General features: G+C 32.5%; 2 protein-coding genes across 2 annotated transcripts; both read left to right on the top strand.

Moving 5' to 3' along the window:
- The first annotated feature begins 5,501 nt into the window (after positions 1 to 5,501).
- LOC131606148 (F-box/kelch-repeat protein At5g15710-like) lies at positions 5,502 to 6,898 on the top strand. The gene has a single exon (XM_058878426.1). The coding sequence runs from the start codon at positions 5,562 to 5,564 to the stop codon at positions 6,717 to 6,719; it is 1,158 nt and encodes a 385-aa protein (XP_058734409.1). The 5' UTR covers positions 5,502 to 5,561; the 3' UTR covers positions 6,720 to 6,898.
- A 984-nt stretch (positions 6,899 to 7,882) lies between these two features.
- On the top strand, positions 7,883 to 10,138 carry LOC131606147 (non-specific lipid transfer protein GPI-anchored 30-like). Its single transcript, XM_058878425.1, has 2 exons — positions 7,883 to 8,201; positions 9,714 to 10,138. Exons 1-2 carry the CDS (start codon positions 7,883 to 7,885, stop codon positions 9,833 to 9,835), a joined length of 441 nt encoding a protein of 146 aa, XP_058734408.1. The 3' UTR covers positions 9,836 to 10,138.
- Positions 10,139 to 22,875: the final 12,737 nt, after the last annotated feature.

Genomic DNA, 22,875 nt, shown 5'->3' with positions numbered 1-22,875 from the left:
ACACTAGATTTCTCTTTACTTTGTGAATCCAAGAATTAAGTAATCTGAAGGAGACGGAGATGGCATGAAAAACTATGGTGTGAAGCCATAACTTACAGGCCTTTTTAAAAACCTCTGAAGTCTTTAAAGATATGCATCCTCATTGAATGGAATCTAATTCAACGTCGGAAGATCCTTACTATTGACAAGCACTCCATCACCGCCAACTCGTGGTCATTAAAAGTGAAGCGACGGAGAAATCCAAATTCAGATATGAAGTCGAAATTGGAAGAGAAGTTGAATCTGAAGTTAGGTATGAAGTTCTGAACCTTTCGATGTTATGTTGATGTAGTCGAGTCGTTATGCATCAAAGTCGATGTATATAGCCAAAGAAGGATCATGTTATTCCATGCATGAAGTCTTGCCTAGCGAGACCAGGGTCTCACTTAGTGAGAAAACCTAGAAACTGAGTTTCTCCACGCAAGAAGGCTTGCTGAGCAAATTTCTTGCTCGCTTAGTGAGCGTACCAGAATTGGATATCCCCAAACGGTTCTGAATTCCCAATTAACACCCAACACACACGAAAACACACTCATTAACACATACAATACAAAAGACAACCACATAAGGCAATTAACAATTTAGAATAAGAAAATAACAAAATATTAAGCATGCAAGCAAGAACACATTAACCCCAAACTCATCATGCAAGATAATCCATTTCCTATACAGTTCTATCCATCTACCTAACGAATCCCACCTAAAAACGTGATTAAAAAGGTGAGGAGTTGGTGATGATGATCAATTCGGGTTCTCCCAAGCCTTTTGCCTTCAAGTGCTCATATGCAAGAATAATGATGATGCTTTTTTACTAAGTTCTTTCCTTCCTTTTTTCCTCTTCCTCCTTTCTTCTTATATGGTTCCCCCTCATCACTTAGTTTTTTTCCCAGAAAATGAAAAATGGAGATTGAGGGTTTAATTTGGTTTAATAAAGGAAAGTACCAAAATGCCCTTATTCTTATTACATTTAGAAGGATAATTCCATTAGTTACACTAGTTACTTAGAAATAGGGGTTAAGTACTTCAAGAATAGATTGAGGTATTACACGTTCCGTTTTATTTTTAGAAAACGCCGCACTCTGCCGCTATCTAAGATTAATAACATAGCTTAAAATTTAAATTTAGGAAAAAATACTATTTATTTAAGGTTGAGTTTTTCATTAATTCATTAAATAGAAATTTGAGCGAATTTCAAATTCAAACACGGCTTAAATTAATCAAAACACTGTTGTTTAGGCATCAATAGTAAAATAAAAACTAGGGGATCACAACATTTGAGCACCTTCAAACTTTTCTAGGTAAAAACTGTAGAATTCTAACATGAAAATAGAAAGAAAAAAGACATTATTGATGAACAAATGAACTTGCAGTGTATGAAAAGGACTACCATCAACAATAACCACCATAGCATCCGGTTATATGAATAACATGAAATAAATCGGCAAACAAAAACAAGAAAAGAGGAAAAGTTACTTCTATTAAATTATGAAATTCGTCGATACTCAAGTTCCTTTGTGTTCTCCAGCAAAATCTGTCAACCAATAAAGAAATCGGGAATTAAGGATATGAAATAAATGAGAATTGTGTTTTTTACTTCTATATCAATCACAATAATGAGATAGACTCTTATTTCTCGCATGTAGTTTGCAGTTTCATTGCAGGCTTCCGAAGCTAATTGCATAACATTTTTCAAAATGTCTATTGGTAGTTTATAATCCATCTACAACATAGTTACACAAAAAATGAGTAATGCAAACAAAATTTGATGTCTTCTACATAGTTTAAATATGCAAATAATCATTCAACCACTTTAAGTAATTATGACTTCTAATTTCAACACCTCTTTTGTAGTTTAATTCCTATTTAAGCAAAACGATAAAAATGTCTAATTCATAATTGCAAGTTATTCTTAAGACTGATTTTGTTATTGCAATCATTCTCGTCCTAATAGTTCATAAATACTTTACCAAATAAGTATAAAGTTCTGAGATCATACAAAAGACTGGGAGATTAAACAAGTAAAAAGGAAATAACTTGTCACCCTTTGATTTACTCATGCGATCACTAGTGCTAAAATTAGTGATGTTGTATTCCCATCCAACCTAGACACGAAAAGAAGATTAAAATTTTAGTACACTACATTGCATACAAATAAACTTAAAGTACACCCTAATGAAGTATATTATAACTTAATAGAAGAAAGATACCAAAGCTTGGTCACTCAGTTGTTGGCTCCTATTTTGAACCTAAAATATATAAAAGTTACTGAAAAAATGGAAATATCATCTAAATCTCAAATGCAAATTCAAATTACATCAAAGTTGATTAAACCTTTATAGGCTATCCAAAGTTGATTAAACCCTTATAAAAGATCATTATAGCTATCCATTTTCAAATTACATGAGTAACAGTGCATAAGAAAGTTCAATAATCATATAGTACCTCTCTAGGCCCATAAACAACAACAACAACAATCACTTTGGTATTATCCATCTCAAAAATGACTGAGCTAGTTTCACAATGAAAAAAAACTTAATAGTGAAATATTTTGAACAAATTCACAGCTGAATTTTAAAAATAAATAAAAAAATTAAAAAGTTTGAGTGTAAAGATAAAAATATCTACCCATCAGCTTTTGACATATCATCAATCTCTACTTGAATTTGTTGCAGTTAAGATTACTTAACAAAAGAAAAGATGGTTAAGTAATGTTCAAAAAGGAAGGAAAAAAACACCAAAATCACAAATGAAATTCAAAAATAAATTTTATTGGAGAAAAAAGAAGGAAAATAACATGCTTCCATTGTTCGGTGACCATCCAAGCAAAGTCCTTCTAAATATTTTGTTCTCCTTCTTTGGTCCCAGTTGCTTAGGTGTTTGTTTGGAGTGGTGTGCTACAAGTACTGTGTGTTATGTAATTAATGTTTATTTGAAGTGTCCCCTAATCGGCAAGAGATCTATGTGGGTTGTTCTTTGCTCTCGTAAAGAGAGTTTTGGAGGTATCAATTAGTGTGTTTTTTTGTGATTTTAACTCCACTTGTGCTTTTGAAGAAAAAGTAGAGGTGACAACTCCTTGTAGTTCTTATAAGAATGTGGAAATCTTAGATTTTTTCTAATTTTATCTTCTAGGTGGAGCTAATTAATTACCTCTCTTAGGAAGAAAGTTCACTTGGATTTCGATATCTAATGATGGTGAGACCACTAGGGTGAGGTGTCCCAAGGGGTCTTTCTTAGGGATGTTTCAAAGCATTGTCTTATTATACTTATGTATACTAATCAAGTGTGGGGTCCTAAGTCTTTTAGATTCAATAATTATTTGTTATCTTACAATTGCTTTCTTAAGCTAGTTCCCTCAACCACAGTTGGTACTAATGTTCATGACTAAAAAGCTTCTGTTATATTGGAGAAGTTTAAAACTTTCAAATTAGTTCTAAAATATTGAAAAAATATGTGTTTTATAATCTTGATTATCATATTGATAATTTAAAAGAGGTGGTGAGTAATGCAGATTCATTGGCAGATCTTAATTAGACCTTATCTCTTGAGGAGATTGGGACTAGATATGGAGCTTTTAGGAATATGTGGTCCTTGTCAAGGATTAAAGATTCTTAATTGTTTCAAAAGGCTTGGCCTAAGTGTCTTAGGGAAAGTGACAATAATTCTAACTATTTTCATGTTTTTGTCTAAATCGGAGGTAGACAAAATGCTATCATAGCCTTGAATGCATGTGATGTTTTGGATTGAATGAGTGTTTAAAATTAAGAAAGAGGTCGTTAAAAATTTTTCTGATATATTTTTAGGGAATCGAATATTGATAGACCTTATCTTGTTGATGTTGTCTTATGTTTTCTTTCGGAACATGGTAATTTTTTTTGCAGTCTCATTATAATTTTTCAAGAATTAGATACTATTATGTTTGAGTGTGATGGCACTTCATATTAAGATGGGTTAATTTTTTTAATTATGAACAATAAGTTTAAAAATTAATTTTTTGAAGTAGAGATTCAATGTAGAGATGGCAAGCAGATCCAAACCCGCGGGGCCCACCCGCACCCAAACCCGGGTCAACGGATGAAAATCTAAATTGACTGGATTTTGGTTCGAGTTCGGGTGCCACCCGATATTTCGAGTGCGAGTTTGGATAGTGTAAAACTCGCAGCCGAAACCCGAAATCATATCCGCTTATATATATATATATATATATATATATATATATATATATATATATATAAAATATGTATAATAGATATATTATATATTATATATATATATATATATTATATATATTATATATATTATATATTTTATATATATATATATATATATATTATATTGGAAATTTGTTGTAAGAAAAATATATTTTATGTATTTTACTGTGTTTTGGGTTTGAGTGAAAAAATTTGAACCCAACAGGTGTGGATGCGAGTATTATTTTACCACTTAAATAGTCTTTGGATTTGAATTCGGATGCCGATTTCGAATGCGAGTTTTAGTATTGTGAAACCCGCATCCGACCGATGTCATCCCTAATTCGATCGAGTAAAAATAATAATTGTTTTTCAAAATAAAAAGCAATAAAATAAAAATATTCTAGTAATATTAAATTAGAAAGAGACAAATACACACACAAGTTGATATGGAGGAACATGACAAAAATCCAAGTCATCACATCATGTGACTCACACACCCCAATGCAATAATTGATCTCTCATAATGAAGGATTAGGATTGTCTTCAATGAACATTTAATTGGAGGAAATAAAGTGGACATCCACGGATCCACCCCATTGATTTGTTTAAAAAATATTTTTATTGTACTTAAAAGAAGAAAAAAAAATGAAAAGGTAGGATTTCACTGCAAATAAATGTTATGAGAGAGAATCTCCTCCCTATGATGAATGATGGTGATATCAGGACCACCTATTCGGCTATTCATGTGAAAATACTCATTAGTTATTTTATGAATATTTTTTTTAACATATTTGATGAAAATTTTGATAAACTATTTTAAGTTTTTAAAATCTATATCTATGCATAAAATTATCACAACAAAATTTATATCAAATTTTGATGCACTATGTATTTTTTAATTAAATTATTTTAATTAATAATTTTAGTTTTTACAGTTAATTACAAAAACTTTATATTTTAAGTTACATTTATAAAGTAATTCAAAGATGAAACCTAAATTTTTTTAAGTAAAAATGATTTTATTATAATAAAGAAAGAAAAGAAAATTATATTATAAAAAACCTATAAAATAAAAATAAAATACTAAACAACAAAAAGTAAATAGTAACCTTTGATAAAAACTAGTAAAAAGTATAGTAATTAAAAAAAATCCTTTCCCAATTGACATCATATAATTGACATCAAAATTATATATTTGCAAAATGCCCTTTCTCAATTTTTATATTGACAAAATTTTAAAACCAAAGAATACTTATCTACTAGATCAAATATATATATTCTTATTCTTATACCATCACCTTACGTTTTGTGATAGTTAATTCATTTGTTCACATGTGGAGCAACCTACCCTTTGATGTTCTATCCTCCATCTTCTCTTTTCTCTCCCCAGATTCCTTAGCAAGAGCAAGATCATCTTGCAAGAATTGGCACACATGTGGAACTTTCATCATAACCCAATTCAAACCTCATGAGAATCCTACACAACCATGGTTCCTAGCACTACCTATTAGAAATTATCAAAAACCATGTTGCTATGCTCAAAATCCAATCACAAACAATTGGCATGAAATTTCACTAGATTTCATTCCAACCCAAACATCACTTAAGCCAGTTGCACCAATTGGAAGCTTGATCCTTTTTAAGGTAACAAATTCAACAACACTTGAATTGGTTCTTTGTAATCCTTTTACTAGACAATTCAAGTACTTACCTAAGTTGAATGTTTCAAGAACCAATCCAGCTTGTGGAATTGTTACAATTAAGGAAACAAATGATGTTTGGTGTTTTCCACGTTTTAGAATCTATGTCGCCGGTGGTATGTCCGAGGCTAAACACGGTGGCGCCGTCTATGACACAACCGTGGAAATGTATGATTCATGTGTTGACACGTGGGAGATTGTCGGGTCAGTGGCGGTTGAGTTTTCGGTTAGGCTAACGGTTTGGACACCAAATGAGAATGTTTGTGTAGAGCGAACCATTACAACAATAAGAACAACAAGAACAACAACAAAAACAACAACGTTGTATTGGATAACTTCGGCTAGGGCTTATAGTGTGATGGGATATGATGTTGGAAATAATTGTTGGAGGGAATTTGGTGTGCCTTATGCGGATAAGCTTGAGTTTGCCACACTTGTGAGATGGAATGGAGGGTTGGGATTGGTTGGTGGCACGTGTGGTGGGAGTGTTGGTGTTTGGGAGATGAGTGAAGAGGATGATAGGTGGTGTTTGGTTGATGAGATGCCTATTGAATTAGGGTTGAGATTGTTGTGTGGGAAGAGAAATTGGGAAGGGGTTAAGTGTGTGAGTGATGATGATGCTATTTGTTTGTATAGGGAACTTGGAAATGGAATGGTGATTTGTAGAAAAGTTAGGGAATGGGTTTGGGTTGATGGGTGTGGTTATGTTAAGGGGAAAAAAGTGCTTAATTGTGCTATTAGAGGAGTGCTTGTTAATCCAAGTCTTGCTTGCTCTTCTAATTTCTTTTGAATTGGGAACTATCTTGAGGTGTGTTTGTGTAAGTGATTTTTAGAGGATTTATTCATGTATGAACTTTTTATTGAAAGTAAATGTAGTTTTTATGAAAATTTATTATGTAGAAGTTTAATGGTTGAAATGTCATGATATTTATTCATGTATGTCATGAAATTTAATTATTATGATTGAAATTTAATGATTGTAACATTATTTTGGAAGTTTATGCCTTTGATGCTTTGCCTTATGGATTCTTCTTTCTGGGTTGCGTGTAGTTATTTGGGCTTAAGAATTTTGCTAAGATAAGTAGAAGGATACTAAATGCCACCTCTGAATTATATATGACACCTCCAAATCTAATAAAAATCCATTATAATTTTACTCAAATTTTTTATTATTTTTACAAATTCACGTTTTTAATGAAAATTTCGAAAAATTTGGACGATACGCATATCAGAAATTCTTTGAAAATAGTAAGTAAAATACCAGAAATTTCACGTTCATACCGAAAATTGTTTGAAAAAATTTAGTGGAATACCGAAAGTTTGAAAATTTTTGATAAAATTTCCCAGAATTTTCGGTAAGTCTTAACGGAAATTATAAAATTTTCGATAGTTCAAAATTTTTTTGAAAAATTTCAAATGAATTAAATTTCCGATACGAAATGATAAATTTCGAAATTTCCAAAAAAAATTTATAACGTATCGAAAATTTTTAAAAAATTACCAAAAATTTTGTTGATATTTAAAATTTTCATCATCATATCAGAAATTTTGTTCGGTTGTAAAGAAATTTAAAAAGTTAAAATATAATTTCTTATTATCTAAAAAAATCTGAAAATTTTAAACAAATATAAAAGAGCATATTGAAAAGTGTTATATTAATACTCCTTTAGTAATACACATAGTTTTATAAATCAAAAATACACTTAACCCTTAGAAAAGTGTTGCTATAACTGGCTTATGTTTCCATTGAAATCTTTAATCTTTGAAATTAGAAAATCAAAGTAGCTTCACCTATCTAACTGTCACAATAACAACACACACATAATCAAAGATTTTAACCTTAAAAAAGTCAACTAGTTGGCTACAAGTTTGATAACCAACTTTATAATTATTCAAATCACTTAATATATATACAACACATGCATTATCACACTCCAAGAACATATCACAAAGATGAAAACCAAATTGAACCCACTTTGCTTAGTTACACTTATTGTACTACTAACCTATGTCTCAAGTGGAAGTGCTCAAGATAACTCTTGCTTAAACAAGCTATCACCTTGCTTAAACTACCTCAATGGGACTAAAAACCCACCTGATAGTTGCTGTGAACCATTAAAATCTTTGATTAAATCTGATGCAGCATGCTTATGTAGCTTGGCAAGTAACAAAGGTACAAGACAAGCTGAGGAAGCTGGTATTAATGTTACTGAGGCTCAGAATTTGCCTGGAAGATGTGGTCAACATGTTAATCCATTGTCTTGTCTCTCAAGTATGTTTTCTCATCTTTGAGTTTGTAACTTTTTTAAGGGTATTATGTAGGGGTGGCCAAATGGATGGATTGGATGGATATGGATTGGATCCTTAATAGATGGATCAAACCAATCCATTAATCCATTATAATCCATTAAACTCTCTAAATAAAAATCCAATCCAATCCATCCATTAAGGAATAAAATCCATCCATTAACAAATTTATAATGGATGGATATCCATCCATCCAAAAGATAATTAAAAATATTTTATTTTTTTTAAAATTTCATAAAAATAATAATTTACATATTTTAAAATAGTTTTTTCGTTTTTCTGAAAAATAATTGATTTTTCGTTCTTCCGAAAAAATTTGAATTTTCGTTTTCTCAAAAAAAACTCGATTTCTCGTTTTTCCAAAAAAAACTTGTGTTTTTCGTTTTTTCGAAAAAAACTCAATTTTTTCGTTTTTCTGGAAAAAAACTCGATTTTTCGTTTTTCTGAAAAAAACTCGTTTTTTTTGTTTTCCCAAAAAAAAGCTCGATTTTTTTCGTTTTTCCGAAAAAAAACTCGATTTTTTCCTTTTTCGAAAAAAAACTCGATTTTTTCATTTTCCCAAAAAAACTCGATGTTTTCGTTTTTCGAAAAAAACTCGACTTTTTTCGTTTTTCCGGAAAAAAAAACTCGACTTTTTCGTGTTGCCCAAAAAAACTCGACTTTTTTTCGTTTTTCCAAAAAAACTCGACTTTTTTTGTTTTTCCGAAAAAAAACTCGGTTTTTTTCGTTTTCCCCAAAAAATCTCGATTTTTTCCATTTTTTCGAAAAAAACTCGATTTTTCCGTTTTTCGAAAAAACTCGGTTTTTTTCGTTTTTCCGAAAAAAAACTCGATTTTTTCGTTTTCCCAAAAAAATATCGACTTTTTTCGAAAAAAACTCGATTTTTCGTTTTCTGAAAAAAAAAAAAACTCACCTTTTTTCGTTTTTCGGAAAAAACTCGATTTTTTCGTTTTTCCGAAAAAACTCGATTTTTTCATTTTTCTGAAAAAAAAAAAACTCGACTTCATTGTTTTTTTGAGAAAAACCTGATTTTTTCCGTTTTTCGGAAAAACACGATATTTTTCGTTTTTTTGAAAAAATTCGATTTTTTCGTTTTTCTGAAAAAACCCGATTTTTTTGTTTTCCCGAAAAAACTGGATTTTTTTGTTTTTCGTAAAAATACGATTTTTTCGTTTTTCGGAAAAAAATTCGATTTTTCAATTTTCTGAAGAAACTCGTAAATAATTTTAACCATTTAAAGTATAAAATAAAAATAATCCATTGGATTATCAAAATGTGTTGGATGGATTGGATCCATCCATGTATATAAATGGATGGATTTGATCCATCCATTAACTTAATTTTTTATTTGGTGGATGGATTGGATGGATTTTTTGGTGGATGGATTGAATGGATTTTAGCTTAATGGATCCAATTGCCACCCCTAGTATTATGTTATTTTGAAATGATTATATATATACATGTGTGTTTGTTTCAGATTCTGGTGGTTCTAGGAACTCAGATAAGAACTCGGCAACAAAGTTGATGAACATGTCTTGGTTTGTCATGATGATTTCAGTTGTGTCAACTATTGTACACATGTTCTTAGGATCGGTCTAGGGACTTATTATGGTGTGTGGCAGAAAATGTAGAGGTCCAGATTGAATGTTTAAAAATTTTTAGGTTTTTTTTTTTCTTTTTCTTTGTTGTGGCATACAAGATGTTTAAATTTGAAAATTTGAAATTATATGTTTATTAAATGTCATTGTTTGGTTGTTCATGTTATGATAGTACCAAAAATAGCTAGATTCATCAAGAGTGTCCTTTTAAAACTTCAATATGTTTATCATCAAGTAGTCTTTCTAAGAAACTCTCAACATCGATTTGGAGAATTGCTCAATACTTATATACAAATGATCTTCTAATGCCTACTTTGTATGTGCAAGTAAGTATATATACATTGTCAAACTGATATTAAATGATAAAAAATATTAGATCACTATAAAACATATGATATCAGAATTCAACATTGTGATGAATATCTATGACGTAAAAATACTTATTGATTCACTATACTTATTCCTAAGCCTCACAATAGCACCAAGACATATCATATTAGGGGTGATCAAAACCAAACCAACCCAATAGAAAACCGCAAACCAAACCAAATCAAACCGAAACCGCAAAAAACCGCAGTTGGTTCGGATTAGTTTGGGTCAATTTTTACAAAACCGCACGGTTCGGTTCGGTTTGCGGTTTGTATTTTGTAAACCGAACCAAACCGAATCAAACCGCACTATGTTACAACCTAAATTTTAGTAACTCACATCCAACTCAAACTTAAACTTATTATACATTAGCATTATGATTACGAACAATTTTCTCATCCTTACACATATAATTTCAGTCCCGATCTTCTAAAATCTCTAATAATATTATCGCACCTTCTTTGCCACATACATCTTCCCTCTTCTTCTATAATCTCTACTCTCTTATATTCTTTCTTTTTCACCTTCTCCTTTTTATGTAAATGTTCCGTATTTCTGTTTCGTTTTTATCGCATATCTTCTTCTCTAATCTCTCAACACTATTTTTCTTTTTCACTTTCACTAATCTTTCGTCTCTTCTATTTTTTTGTTTCGTTATAATAATTTTTATATTGTTTTATGCTATTATTTTATGTTTAATATTTCACTTTTGTCTAATTTAATTTTTACATATTAAATGGAAAATTGTTGTCAAAATATGACGAGTTTTGTTGTTATTTGATAGTGTATGAATGTATAACTACAAAATTATGTTATCATCTATATGTGTATGTATGGCTCAATAAAATATTTGTAAAAAACCGAACCAACCGAACCGAACCAAACCGCATTAGTTTGGTTTGGTTTGGTTCGAATTTTTTTTAAAAGCCAACCGAACCAAACCAAACCGCACTATTTTTTCTCTTGCGGTTCGGATGATTTTTTTCGTCAAAACCGCCCAAACCGCACCGCGAGCACCCCTATATCATATAGTAATACTTAGCGTTAAATATAGTAAAAAAAATCGGAGTCCATGTCTTTAGCTCCTCAATTTACAAAGTGACATGAAATCTTCAATTTTATTTAGATGACATGTCCACGTGTATTTTTTTTTAATTTTTAAAATCCACGGGGATTTTTTATATATTTTTTCTTTATTTTATTTATAAAAAAATTTTGAATTTTTTTTTATTATGAGGGAGATAAATCAAAATTCGTTAATATTGCATGAATAAAATACATTTGTTTTGTTTTGATAATTTTTATTAATTTTTTTATATTAAAAAAGGTGCTTCCTAATCCTAAAAATTTTATATCATTTTTTTATTATCATCTTAAAGTAATAATAGGGACTTATGATTTTATTGAAACTCACAAAAATAGAGATGTGTCCTGTACAATATTTCAATCATGATCGGATTATAACAACATTAATTTTTCAGAATTTAATCGTCACTAAAGCTCAATTAGGTACTAATTCTAACAAAACCTAACCTTACATAATAAACCGCTACCAACTAATTTGAACGATAAACTACACTAAGAATTAATAACTTAAACATGCAATATTCTATGAAAATTAAAATATGAGAGATAGAGTTTATATAAGTCATTTCAAGAGTTTCTTTAAGGCTTTATTATGTGGGACAATTTCTTCATCATAACTAGTAGGAAACCCGTGCTATCGCACGGGTCTGGCGGGACTTCCCATTACATGTACCTAATTATGACTTAAAAAGTTCCTTTATATATATCAAACATATATATTTAACCAAAATGCAACTCAAACTTAGTCATGTTAATCCCACCAAAATGCAACTGAAACTTAGTCATGTTAATCCCAAAAACTTAATAGTTAACAACAAAAGTGCTAATAATACATCTAAACTTTTAGCTCTTTAAATAAAACAATAAAACATATAGATGGTACAATCTTCAAATACTATATTCTTAAATTATCAGAACCAATCAGTAACAAAGCCTGCATCATATACCTGCATAGTAAAATGCATAAAATAAGATTTATATTTATCAAAACTTTGGAAAATAAATAAATAAAGTGTGTAACATATATAGATACAAAGAATGAGTAACATTAATATATTTATAACTTATAATCATTTATCAGATTTTAATTCATGTGTTAGGAATATCAAACATAATATAACTTATTATGTTGTTCATAAATATTCACGTAATTTCAATTATATATTAATAATATGTACCAACTTCATATTTATAATAAATCGTACAATTATTTTTATAACTTCAATTTTATAACAGTAACAAAAGAAATAGTTAAAAGATAGACATTAAAATGATCAATTAATAACTGGTATCTCATAGATACGTTCACATCTACCCGTCAATTATTTTTATAACTTCAATTTTATAAAACAGTAACAAAAGAAATAGTTAAAATATAGACATTAAAATGATAGGTCAATAACTGTATCTCGTAGATATTTTCACATCTACCCGTCAATTCAGATGAGTTAAGAACCCAGTTGAATCCAAATGAGTTAATTCTAAAAAAATTTAAACCTATTTAAAATATTAGCCCACTTTCCCAAATATAAAAGATATGACAGCTCCCGTTAAATGCTTAAAAGTTTTTACATTTAATGCATATTATTATAATATAAAAATATGAGTTATAAGTTTAAAAATATATAATTTTAATTAAGAAATTAAACATAGTTAGAGAATAAAATTTATCAAACCTATTTGAGATATTAGCTCATTTTTTCAAACCTACAATGTATGACAGCTCCCATCAAAATGATCTGTCAATAACTGTATCTTATAGATACTTTCATATCTACCCGTCAATTCAGATGAGTTAAGAAACTCCAGTTGAATCTAAATGACTTAATTCTAAAAAAATTTAAACATGTTTAAGATATTAGCCCATTTTCCCAAATATAAAATGTATGACAGCTCCCGTCAAATGCTTAAAAGTTTCTACATTAACATATTATTATAATATAAAAAATATAATTTATAGGTTTAAAAAAATATAATTTTAAAAAATTAAACATAGTTAGAGAATAAAATTTATTAAACCTATTTGAGATATTATCTCATTTTTTCAAACCTAAAATGTATGACATCTACCGTCAAATGCTTAAAAATTTCTATGTTTAATGTATTATTATAATAATTAAAATTAATTATCACAATTAATATATTTTATTTTTTACATTTTTATAAAGAGCCAAAACTTATTTTTGATATGGTGATAAAACTTTATATTATGTGTACTAATTAAATAAAATGATAATATATAATTGTACAAATGTAAAAAGAATGACAATTTTCTATTTTTCATAATAAATTTATATATGTTTCTATCATAATTATCTCATGTTCTTTTATCATATACAAATATTTATAACACTTTTTAGTATAAATGATAATTCTATCATAGAAAAAACTAACATTTTTTAATAAATTGAAATTTTAATATAATTTATTATATTTTAATAGTATTTTTAATTATAGTTAATGTATTACTAAATTTTAAAAAGAAAAACCTAAATAAAACTTTAGTAAATGACTAAAATATTTATTTTAGTAATAAAGTCTATGTACAAACATCATAAACAGATTGATTTACATAAAAAAAATTAAATTAATCATGATTGGAATTTTGCAATATTTTTTGTTGGATAATATTCTTTCTAATTAAATGTAAATTTACTGTCAACATCTTTTACGATTAAACACAATAATTGGAAGATTTTAAAATTAAATTAATGTATTATTTAATTGTAAGATTTTAATTAGTAAACACAATATTTGAAAATATAAAAAATATTAAATACAATAGTTATGAAAGTGGACATATTAGACGTGATATCGTTTTATTCTTTTATTTATTTATTTATTTTATAGATATCTTTCCATTAATTACAATAATTCAAATTTTATAATCAAACTTGATTTTCCATATTTTTAAGGAATCTATTTATTTTTACGCAAACTTTTCGATATACCATTCATCATCATATTCATAAATTCATAACCAAAACTAATAAAACTTAGTTCAAAATAAAAACAATCCTCAAACAAAAAGAAAAAAATAGAATAATAATAATAATAATAATAATAATAATAATAATAATAATAATAATAATTTGCTTATGTTTTTATTAGAATAATAATAATAATAATCTAATACGGTGAAAACGGAATTGAAATATAATAATTACTAATAGAGAGTAATAACTATTTCATTATATAAATATAAAGGAAGAATCATTACAAACTTCTCAGTATAGAAATAATGATTTATTAATGACAAACTTAATTGAAACGGTTTTTTTAGAGTATCCTGGGAATTTCAACTTTTCTTCTTGAAAAGAGGAAGCGTGTATCACTCAACTTTCCAAATTCTATTTTAAAAATTTAAAACATGATAAATATCATCCAACTTTTCAAATTCAATTTTAAAATGTATTTTTAATAGAAATATTTAAGGTATATTTACAAAAGAACAAAATAAATTAATCAAAAATTGACTTTATAAGATTATTTTTTAGAAGAGCCTGAACCATTTCATGATTTTATGCGTGAAAGTCACCACTTGAAGCAAAATAGTCACTAAGAGTTATGTTATAATCTGGCCTGGTAAGGTGTGAGACCCAAATGGTCATAAACAACAATAGTCATAAACAACAAAAAAATTCTAGGAACTTATAGAAGAAAACCAAGCCGCCATTTTTGGTCCAAGTAATAATTGAAAATAGATGAAATAAAAAATAAAAAAATAAAAAACTTTCTCTCTGCAAACCAAATATACGATGCTCAACCTCTCTTATCTCTAAGAAATATTCATCTTTTCACATTCCCTCTCAATTCGGTTCTTCCATGGCTATCACATGAACAACAAAAGAAAACAACAACCAAATACCCAAACACACAAACATATAATACCCAAGCCCCAATCGGAATGCTCAACCCCAATCTCATTATATTTTATGAGGTTACATTAATCAATTACATAATATTAGCAAGAAAAACAAAATTCAATCATACAAAAAAGGCCAGCAAGCATAAACAGAAACAAAGAGTTCTCAAAGCCCAGGTAAAGATTTTATGCTTCGTTCATTCTTCTTCTTCCTTGCCTTCATACTCTATGCATGTGTTAGCTGAAGATTTCGTTTTATGTTGTTTATCCTTCGAAGGAGTTGAGAATCGAAGGAAAGATGGTTACTGATGGCCATCCCTTAAAAAGTAAAAGAATGGCTACTGATGGTCATGCTTCGAAAAATAAAGACTTCTAAGTTCGATGAAGATAAGTGAACGCTGGAAGATTAATGAAAGCATATGTCTTCGGGACTTAGACAAAATTCATAGAATATGTATTCAAGTATTACTACTTAGCGTGTTTTTTAGTAGTGTTTGTTTAATACACTGCCACGCGTCGAAGATGGACTCAGGCGGGAAGATTTGAAATTTGAAGACGGTTTCGTAACCGTTCAACAACAGATGGCTTCGCTGGAAGTTCTGATGAGAAACGTGGCAGCAGATTAGTGTAGGACCGTTAAGGTCGAAACTAGTATAAATAGGAGTCTTAGTGTTAGGATTCTGTGTGTTCATTTTGTACAAATCACTCACATATTTACTCAAGTATCAAGCGTTAAGAGAAAGAGTTCGCTGAGAAAATGTACGTATGACACCACCATTTTAATACATGTGTATTATCTTTTTTTTTTATCTTTCAGAATTACTGCATTTCGTTTACTTCTTGCCATTTACGTTTCTGCATCTTTACTTTAACGTCATTTACTTTCGAATTACTTTCATGCTATTTACTTTCAAAGTCTTTTATATTTCTGCAATTTAAGATTCTTTACGTTTCAATTGTCCATTTAATTTTTTATGTCATGTCACTTCGTTGAAGTCACATTTATATATAACAAAGTGATTGTCAAGACTATTTGTCCTGTAAATCGAACAACGCTTATTGAAGAAGACAAATAATGAATATGGTTCGAACAAACATTGATAACAATCTTCTTGACTATGTGTCCTAGGATCAATCTAGTCGATCCTGCAAGTAACCAAATCATATTTATTATAGTTTGGAAGACTAGCGGTTGTTTACCGGAAATTACCGTAAACAAATTGGCACGCCCAGTGGGACAGTGTCAAGCAGATTGTTTTAATCAATTGCTTTATTTTTGTCTAGACAATATCAAGATGTTGTATGAACCTTAGGAACGGTAAATTAAAGAACAGTGCACAACCGATTCCCAAACGAAGGTACAACAGGAAAATGGTCGTTACGGCCAGTGCAGGGGGTAATCAAGATCCCCCACAAGGTTCAGGATTTGGAGCGGCAAATTCGACTTCTACTCAAGAAGCACGAGATGCAACGGGTCCAAATGGATCGAGACCTGCAGATAATTCTCAGACTATGCCTGAAAATAATACAGCACCCACAGGGACTGTTCCAGTTTCAGTGTCGACAACCGCACCCTCATCCACAAGCGCAGAGGACGTATTGTTTGCCTCGACAAATGCTGCAAACAATTTATTTGGTCAAGGCACGAACTCCGCTTTCGAATGGAGACCAAATAATCCATACGGAATGCCATACCCACATGGAACAGGCGTACGAGGGGCAGGACATATATATGCCCCAACTAACAATGCGACATTTTCACCAAATGTTAGTTCAGTGGGTCGAAGCGCACATAACACTGGTTTCTCTACCCAGATGCCTCACTTTACCACAAATAACCAAGCAGCATTTCGACAAGAAATGGATGCAAGCAACCATGATATGGTAGGGGTTTTGGCCAGAGAATTGACTTCAGTTTTAAGCCCACTAATGGCAAATGTTACTACCACGAATAGAGAAAACATGGAGACTTTCCAAAAGATATCATCTCAGATGAATCGAATGGCGGAATTCATGGGAGTAACGCCACCCAAAAGGAAAGACAAACAGCCTTCGAATCAAGAAGAGAGGCCCATTTTAGAACGTGTACAAGACATAGTTCCATATACGTCCAAACTATACCCCATGATAGAAAGGGTTATGGCCAACAATGGCCTTAATACTGGACTTAGACGTCCAAACTATACGTCCCCTATATCAGATTATATCATGCAAGCAGAATTGCCTAGGGGCACTAAGGTACCCAAATTTACAAAATTTTCAGGCGAAACAAACGAGTCAATGGTGGAACATATTGCTAGATATTTGACGGAAGCAGGTGACTTAGCGGGAAATGAGGATTTAAGGATCAAATATTTCCCTAGTTCACTGACAAAAAATGCCTTCATTTGGTTTACTACTTTGCCACCAAATTCGATAGATGCATGGGCATACTTGGAAAGACTTTTCCATGAGCAATTCTACATGGGCCAAACTAAGATAAGTTTGAAAGAATTGGCCAGTGTTAAAAGAAAATTCACAGAAACAATTGATGATTATTTAAATAGGTTCCGTCTGTTGAAGTCAAGGTGTTTTACAACAGTCCCAGAGCATGAACTTGTTGAAATGGCTGCAGGTGGTCTAGATTATTCAATAAGAAAGAAACTAGATACCCAATACCTTAGGGACATGGCCCAATTAGCAGATAGGGTTCGACAAGTCGAACGCCTGAAGGCAGAAAAAGCTAGGGCAAATAAAAGTTATAAGAAAGAAAGAGTGGCATACGTCGAAGCCAAGGATGCTGAGAATGAGTCTTTCGATGACTCATATAGCCCTGAAGAAGTCGAAATAGACTTGGCTGAATTGAAAGAAGCGCCACCTTATGCTTGCAAACTGCTAAATCCTGCCAATGGAAAAAATCCAGTAGAAAACGATAAGAATGATAGGTTCCTTAAGAAAACTTATACATTCGACATTACCAAGTGTGATGAAATATTTGATTTATTGGTAAAAGATGGCCAAATGATACTACCTTCAAATTCAAAAATTCCTCCGTTTGAACAACGGAAGAAAAGAGGTTTTTGCAAATATCATGGGTTTTTAGGCCATAAAACTTCTCAATGTTTTCTTTTCAGGGATCTAATTCAAAATGCTCTCAATGATGGAAGGTTGAAGTTTGCTGACAAGACCAAGAGTCATATGAGGGTCGATACCAATCCCCTAAACATTGCTGACGCCAGCCTCTGCGAGGTAGAAGATATCAACATGGTGGAGGTTTCTGAAATCGAGACTAAAGCAATGTTCAATGGAAAGCAGGCTACTGAAAGCCTAAATAGTGACATAGTCTTCAATACTGATGTTGAAGAATCTTCCAAGGCAGAAATAACTGAAGCCTCGAAGGAAGAAAACAGTGAGGCCACTGAAGACCTCAGGATGAAACTCCAGAAAATCCAGATTTCTGAAGTTCCTCCAGTAGCGGTTAACATGGTTAGCGCCAGACGACCAGCGTCTGAATTTGGCGAACTAGAGACATGGCTGACGAGGAAAAATGGGGGCATCGAAGTTCCTCCAAGAACTGAAAGCCTCAAAGAATATCTCTGGAATTGCCACGAGAGAAATGGTGGTAAGCAATGGGTGTGTCCAAGGTGTTCGATCATGCTAAATCGAAGGGTCGAAGCCAACTTCGAAAGGGTTCGACGCGAAAGGTGGGAACACCCAGGAAGAGAGCCAAATCCCCTACTACAACTGTACCCAAAGATGGAGGAAAGCTTGGTAGGATTTTTGGTCAGATGCCACAAAGAAAACACTGAAGTTGCTCTCTGCCCAAGATGCGGGGCAGTCTATGACGAAATGCTAGCACGATCATTCGAACGTGTGTATTGCTACATGAGTCAAGAAACTCAGGGGTTGCGCCCCAACCTGTACGGTTTCGACATTTGGACTCCAACAAAGAGGCCTGATAGCCCACATCCTAGGACTCGAAGGGTGACGTTCAAAGTCCCTGCAAATGCACCCAGGGATAGGTGGGTACAAGCTGATGCAAGAACCAACAAATGGCGAAGTTGGGACCAAGGTGGTAGAACTGCAATGGCATATAGGAAACAATTTCAAAGATCAAATCGAGAGGCGTATCGGTTGGAGAATTATAAAGGAAAAAATCCTATGTCTCGGTCCCAGTGGAGAAGACATCAGAGAATAAAAAAGGCTCAGAAGGAATACAGGCCAAGAGAAGCTGGAGACTCTAGTAGCAACCAAGTCCCATACCAGGGGGCAAAGTCGAACAAACCTCCGGTGGAACGCAGACTATTCGAAGCTGAAAAACTCTTGGATGAAGAAGACAAGATGCGTTCAAATTCTTGGAAAGAAGAGGATAGAATGACAAATGATTTTGACTCTGATGGGGTGTCATCCATAAACTTGAATTGCAATGTTGTCTCGGTACTCCCTCACGAGTTTAATCAGGAAACTGAAGTAGAAGACTGTGAAGAGGCTGATATCGAAGAAATGGCAAAACACAGACCCGTGTGTTACTATGTGCTGAATAACGGTGCAGTAGAAGAACAGAATGCTTTCTTCGAAAGGCCTGATGAGGGTATGCGAAATCATTTGAAGCCACTCTATATCAGGGCTAAGATTGAGAACGTGGGCATAAATAAAGTCCTAGTTGATGGAGGAGCAGCAGTGAACCTAATGCCTCAATACATGCTAAAAAGAATTGGTATGTTCGATACAGATATAAGGCCACATAACATGGTTTTATCTAACTACGAAGGCAAAATAGGACAAACTCTGGGAGTTGTTCAAGTCAATTTGACAGTAGGCTCAGTTACCAGGCCAACCATGTTCATGGTTATACCAGCAAAGGCAAACTACAACCTTTTGCTTGGTAGGGAATGGATTCATGGAGTAGCGGCTGTACCCTCAACCATGCATCAGAGGGTGACAATTTGGAGAGAAGATGGTATAGTGGAAAATATCGAAGGTGATCAGAGTTATTACATGGCTGAAGTCAACCAGGTGAACAAAAACAACTTCGACAGGAACTTGGCAAACATAGGCCCTTGTCATGCTGCTGAAGAGATGTATACCCCAAACAAAAATGCAATGTACTATTTGACTTTGCACCCAAATGGATTCCAATGGGATAGGGAGATCATGGATGGTCCACCAGATCCAGCACCATCGGAGAATTATCCAGCAGTACGGCCAACGGGCTGGGACGATGACATTAATCATGTCTGAGTCTGCGTTCTTCGAAAAGATTTCGGCCTATGTGGCCGAGAACAAAAGAAAAACGGCTCTCGAAGCCGAACTATCAAATACAAAGATAGATACAGTCCTAACCAAAGAAGGAATATCAGAATTGGAATTTCGTACGAGTTTCGAACTCTCTGAAGATACGGGTCCAGTTGAAGAGATCATAGGAGAAGAACCAAGTCAAAGGTTAGATGCAATATACGACGAAGAACCGTTGGGATTTGAAAAAGACCCGATGGCGTCGAACATAAAGATGTTGGCCCAAGATCCACTTGAAGAAGTCAATCTTGGAGACAATGATCAAAAGAGAATAACATATATCAGCGCGAAACTAGAACCAGAATTGAAAGCAACGGTCATCAAAATGTTGAAAGACAATAGAGATTGTTTTGCTTGGGATTATGATGAGATGCCTGGTCTCGAAAGAGACTTAGTCGAATTGAAACTACCAATAAAAGAAGGGAAGAAGCCAATAAAACAAACTCCCAGAAGATTCGCGCCAGAGATTCACTCGAAGATTAAAGCAGAGGTCAAAAGACTCTTACGGTGCAAATTTATCCGAACTACAAGGTATGTTGAGTGGATTGCTAATATAGTACCTGTAATTAAAAAGAATGGCTCATTAAGAGTATGCATAGACTTTCGCGACCTTAATGCAGCTACTCCGAAAGACGAGTATCCCATGCCTATAGCAGAAATGCTAGTAGACTCGGTCGCAGGTTTTGAGTATTTGAGCATGTTGGATGGATATTCGGGATACATTCAAATTTTTATAGCAGAAGATGATGTATCCAAGACAGCATTTCGTTGCCCAGGAGCAATAGGCACTTACGAATGGGTTGTGATGCCTTTCGGTTTAAAAAACGCAGGGGCAACTTATCAAAGAGCAATGAATTCTATATTTCACGACTTCATAGAAACATTCATGCAAGTGTATATAGATGACATTGTGGTAAAATCTACCTCGGGTATGAGTCATCTCGATCATCTGAGCCAATCATTCGAAAGAATGAGGAAATATGGCTTGAAGATGAACCCCCTTAAATGTGCTTTCTTTGTGCAGGCAGGAGATTTCTTGGGTTTCGTAGTCCACAAAAAAGGGATAGAAATCAACCAAAACAAGACAAAAGCCATTATGGAGACCAAGTCTCCCTCCACGAAGAAAGAATTACAATCATTGTTGGGTAAGATAAATTTCTTAAGAAGATTTATCTCTAACTTAAGTGGACGCACGCAAGCTTTCTCACCTCTACTTCGGCTTAAGCAAGGGAAATTCGAATGGCGTGCTGAACATCAAGAAGCTTTCGATCAGATAAAGCAATACTTGACTTGTCCACCAATTCTATCTCCCCCAAGTGGGAAGAAGCACATGCGCCTATATATTTCAGCATCAGATAAAACAATAGGCAGCATGCTTGCCCAGGAGGATGAGAATGGCATCGAAAGAGCCATTTATTACTTAAGTAGAGTACTCAATGATGCAGAGACTAGATATACTGATATAGAAAAACTCTGCCTTTGTTTGTATTTCTCCTGTATCAAACTCAAGTATTATATAAAACCAGTTGATGTTTACGTTTCATCTCATTATGATGTTATTAAACATATGTTATCTAAGCCAATGCTACATAGTCGAATTGGCAAATGGGCTTTAGCCCTTACTGAATATTCATTAATATTTCAGCCTCTCAAGGCAATGAAAGGTCAGATTGTGTCAGACTTCATTGTCGACCATGCGGTGGTTGAGAATCATCAGCATTGTGTAGATTTGAAACCTTGGAAGTTATATTTCGATGGTTCAACGCATAGAGAGGGAACTGGTGTTGGAATGTTGATAATTTCTCCTGATGGAATTCCAACAAAGCTCAAGTATAAAATCGAAGGTCCATCATGCTCCAATAATGAAGCTGAATACGAGGCTTTAATTGCTGGACTTGAGGCTTTGTTAGAATTGGGGGCAACCAGAGTCGAAATTAAAGGAGACTCCGAATTGGTCATCAAACAATTGACAAAGGAGTACAAATGCATCAAAGAGAATCTGATCATGTATTTTATCATCGCAAATAGGTTGCTCAGGAAATTCGAATACGTGGAATTAAAACATGTACCAAGGGTGAATAACCAGGAAGCAAACGACTTGGCTCAATTAGCTTCGGGATATAAAGTATCAAAAGAAAAGTTGGAAGAATTGATTGAAGTAAGAGGAAGAGCAATGTTTACTAAACTTTCGCCAAGTGATCTGGAAGATTCACAATTGGGTTATGCCAGTAAAGAACAATTCGAGGTACTAAATATAGATTCATTGGCTGACACAGATTGGAGGAATCCAATTATTAACTATCTGAAAAATCCTTCGACGGATACAGACAGAAAAATCAAGTATAGAGCCTTGTCATATTTTCTAATGGGAAATGAATTGTTCAAGAAAACTCCTGAAGGGGTATTGTTGAAATGCTTGGGAGAAGCAGAAGCATACTTGGCTCTGT

This window comes from Vicia villosa, linkage group LG5 (genome assembly GCF_029867415.1).
Source record: "Vicia villosa cultivar HV-30 ecotype Madison, WI linkage group LG5, Vvil1.0, whole genome shotgun sequence".
NCBI classification, from domain to species: Eukaryota; Viridiplantae; Streptophyta; class Magnoliopsida; order Fabales; family Fabaceae; genus Vicia; species Vicia villosa.
The sequence above is the reverse complement of the archived record's forward strand: the minus strand, read 5'-3'. Positions and strand labels throughout refer to the sequence as shown.

Bases quoted from the DNA above. Each gene is read 5' to 3' on its own strand.
- LOC131606148 (XM_058878426.1), top strand. From the start codon at position 5,562: ATGTGGAGCAACCTACCCTTTGATGTTCTATCCTCCATCTTCTCTTTT.
- LOC131606147 (XM_058878425.1), top strand. From the start codon at position 7,883: ATGAAAACCAAATTGAACCCACTTTGCTTAGTTACACTTATTGTACTA. The intron at 8,202-9,713 runs GTATGTTTTCTC...TGTTTGTTTCAG, and splicing joins TCCATTGTCTTGTCTCTCAA to ATTCTGGTGGTTCTAGGAAC.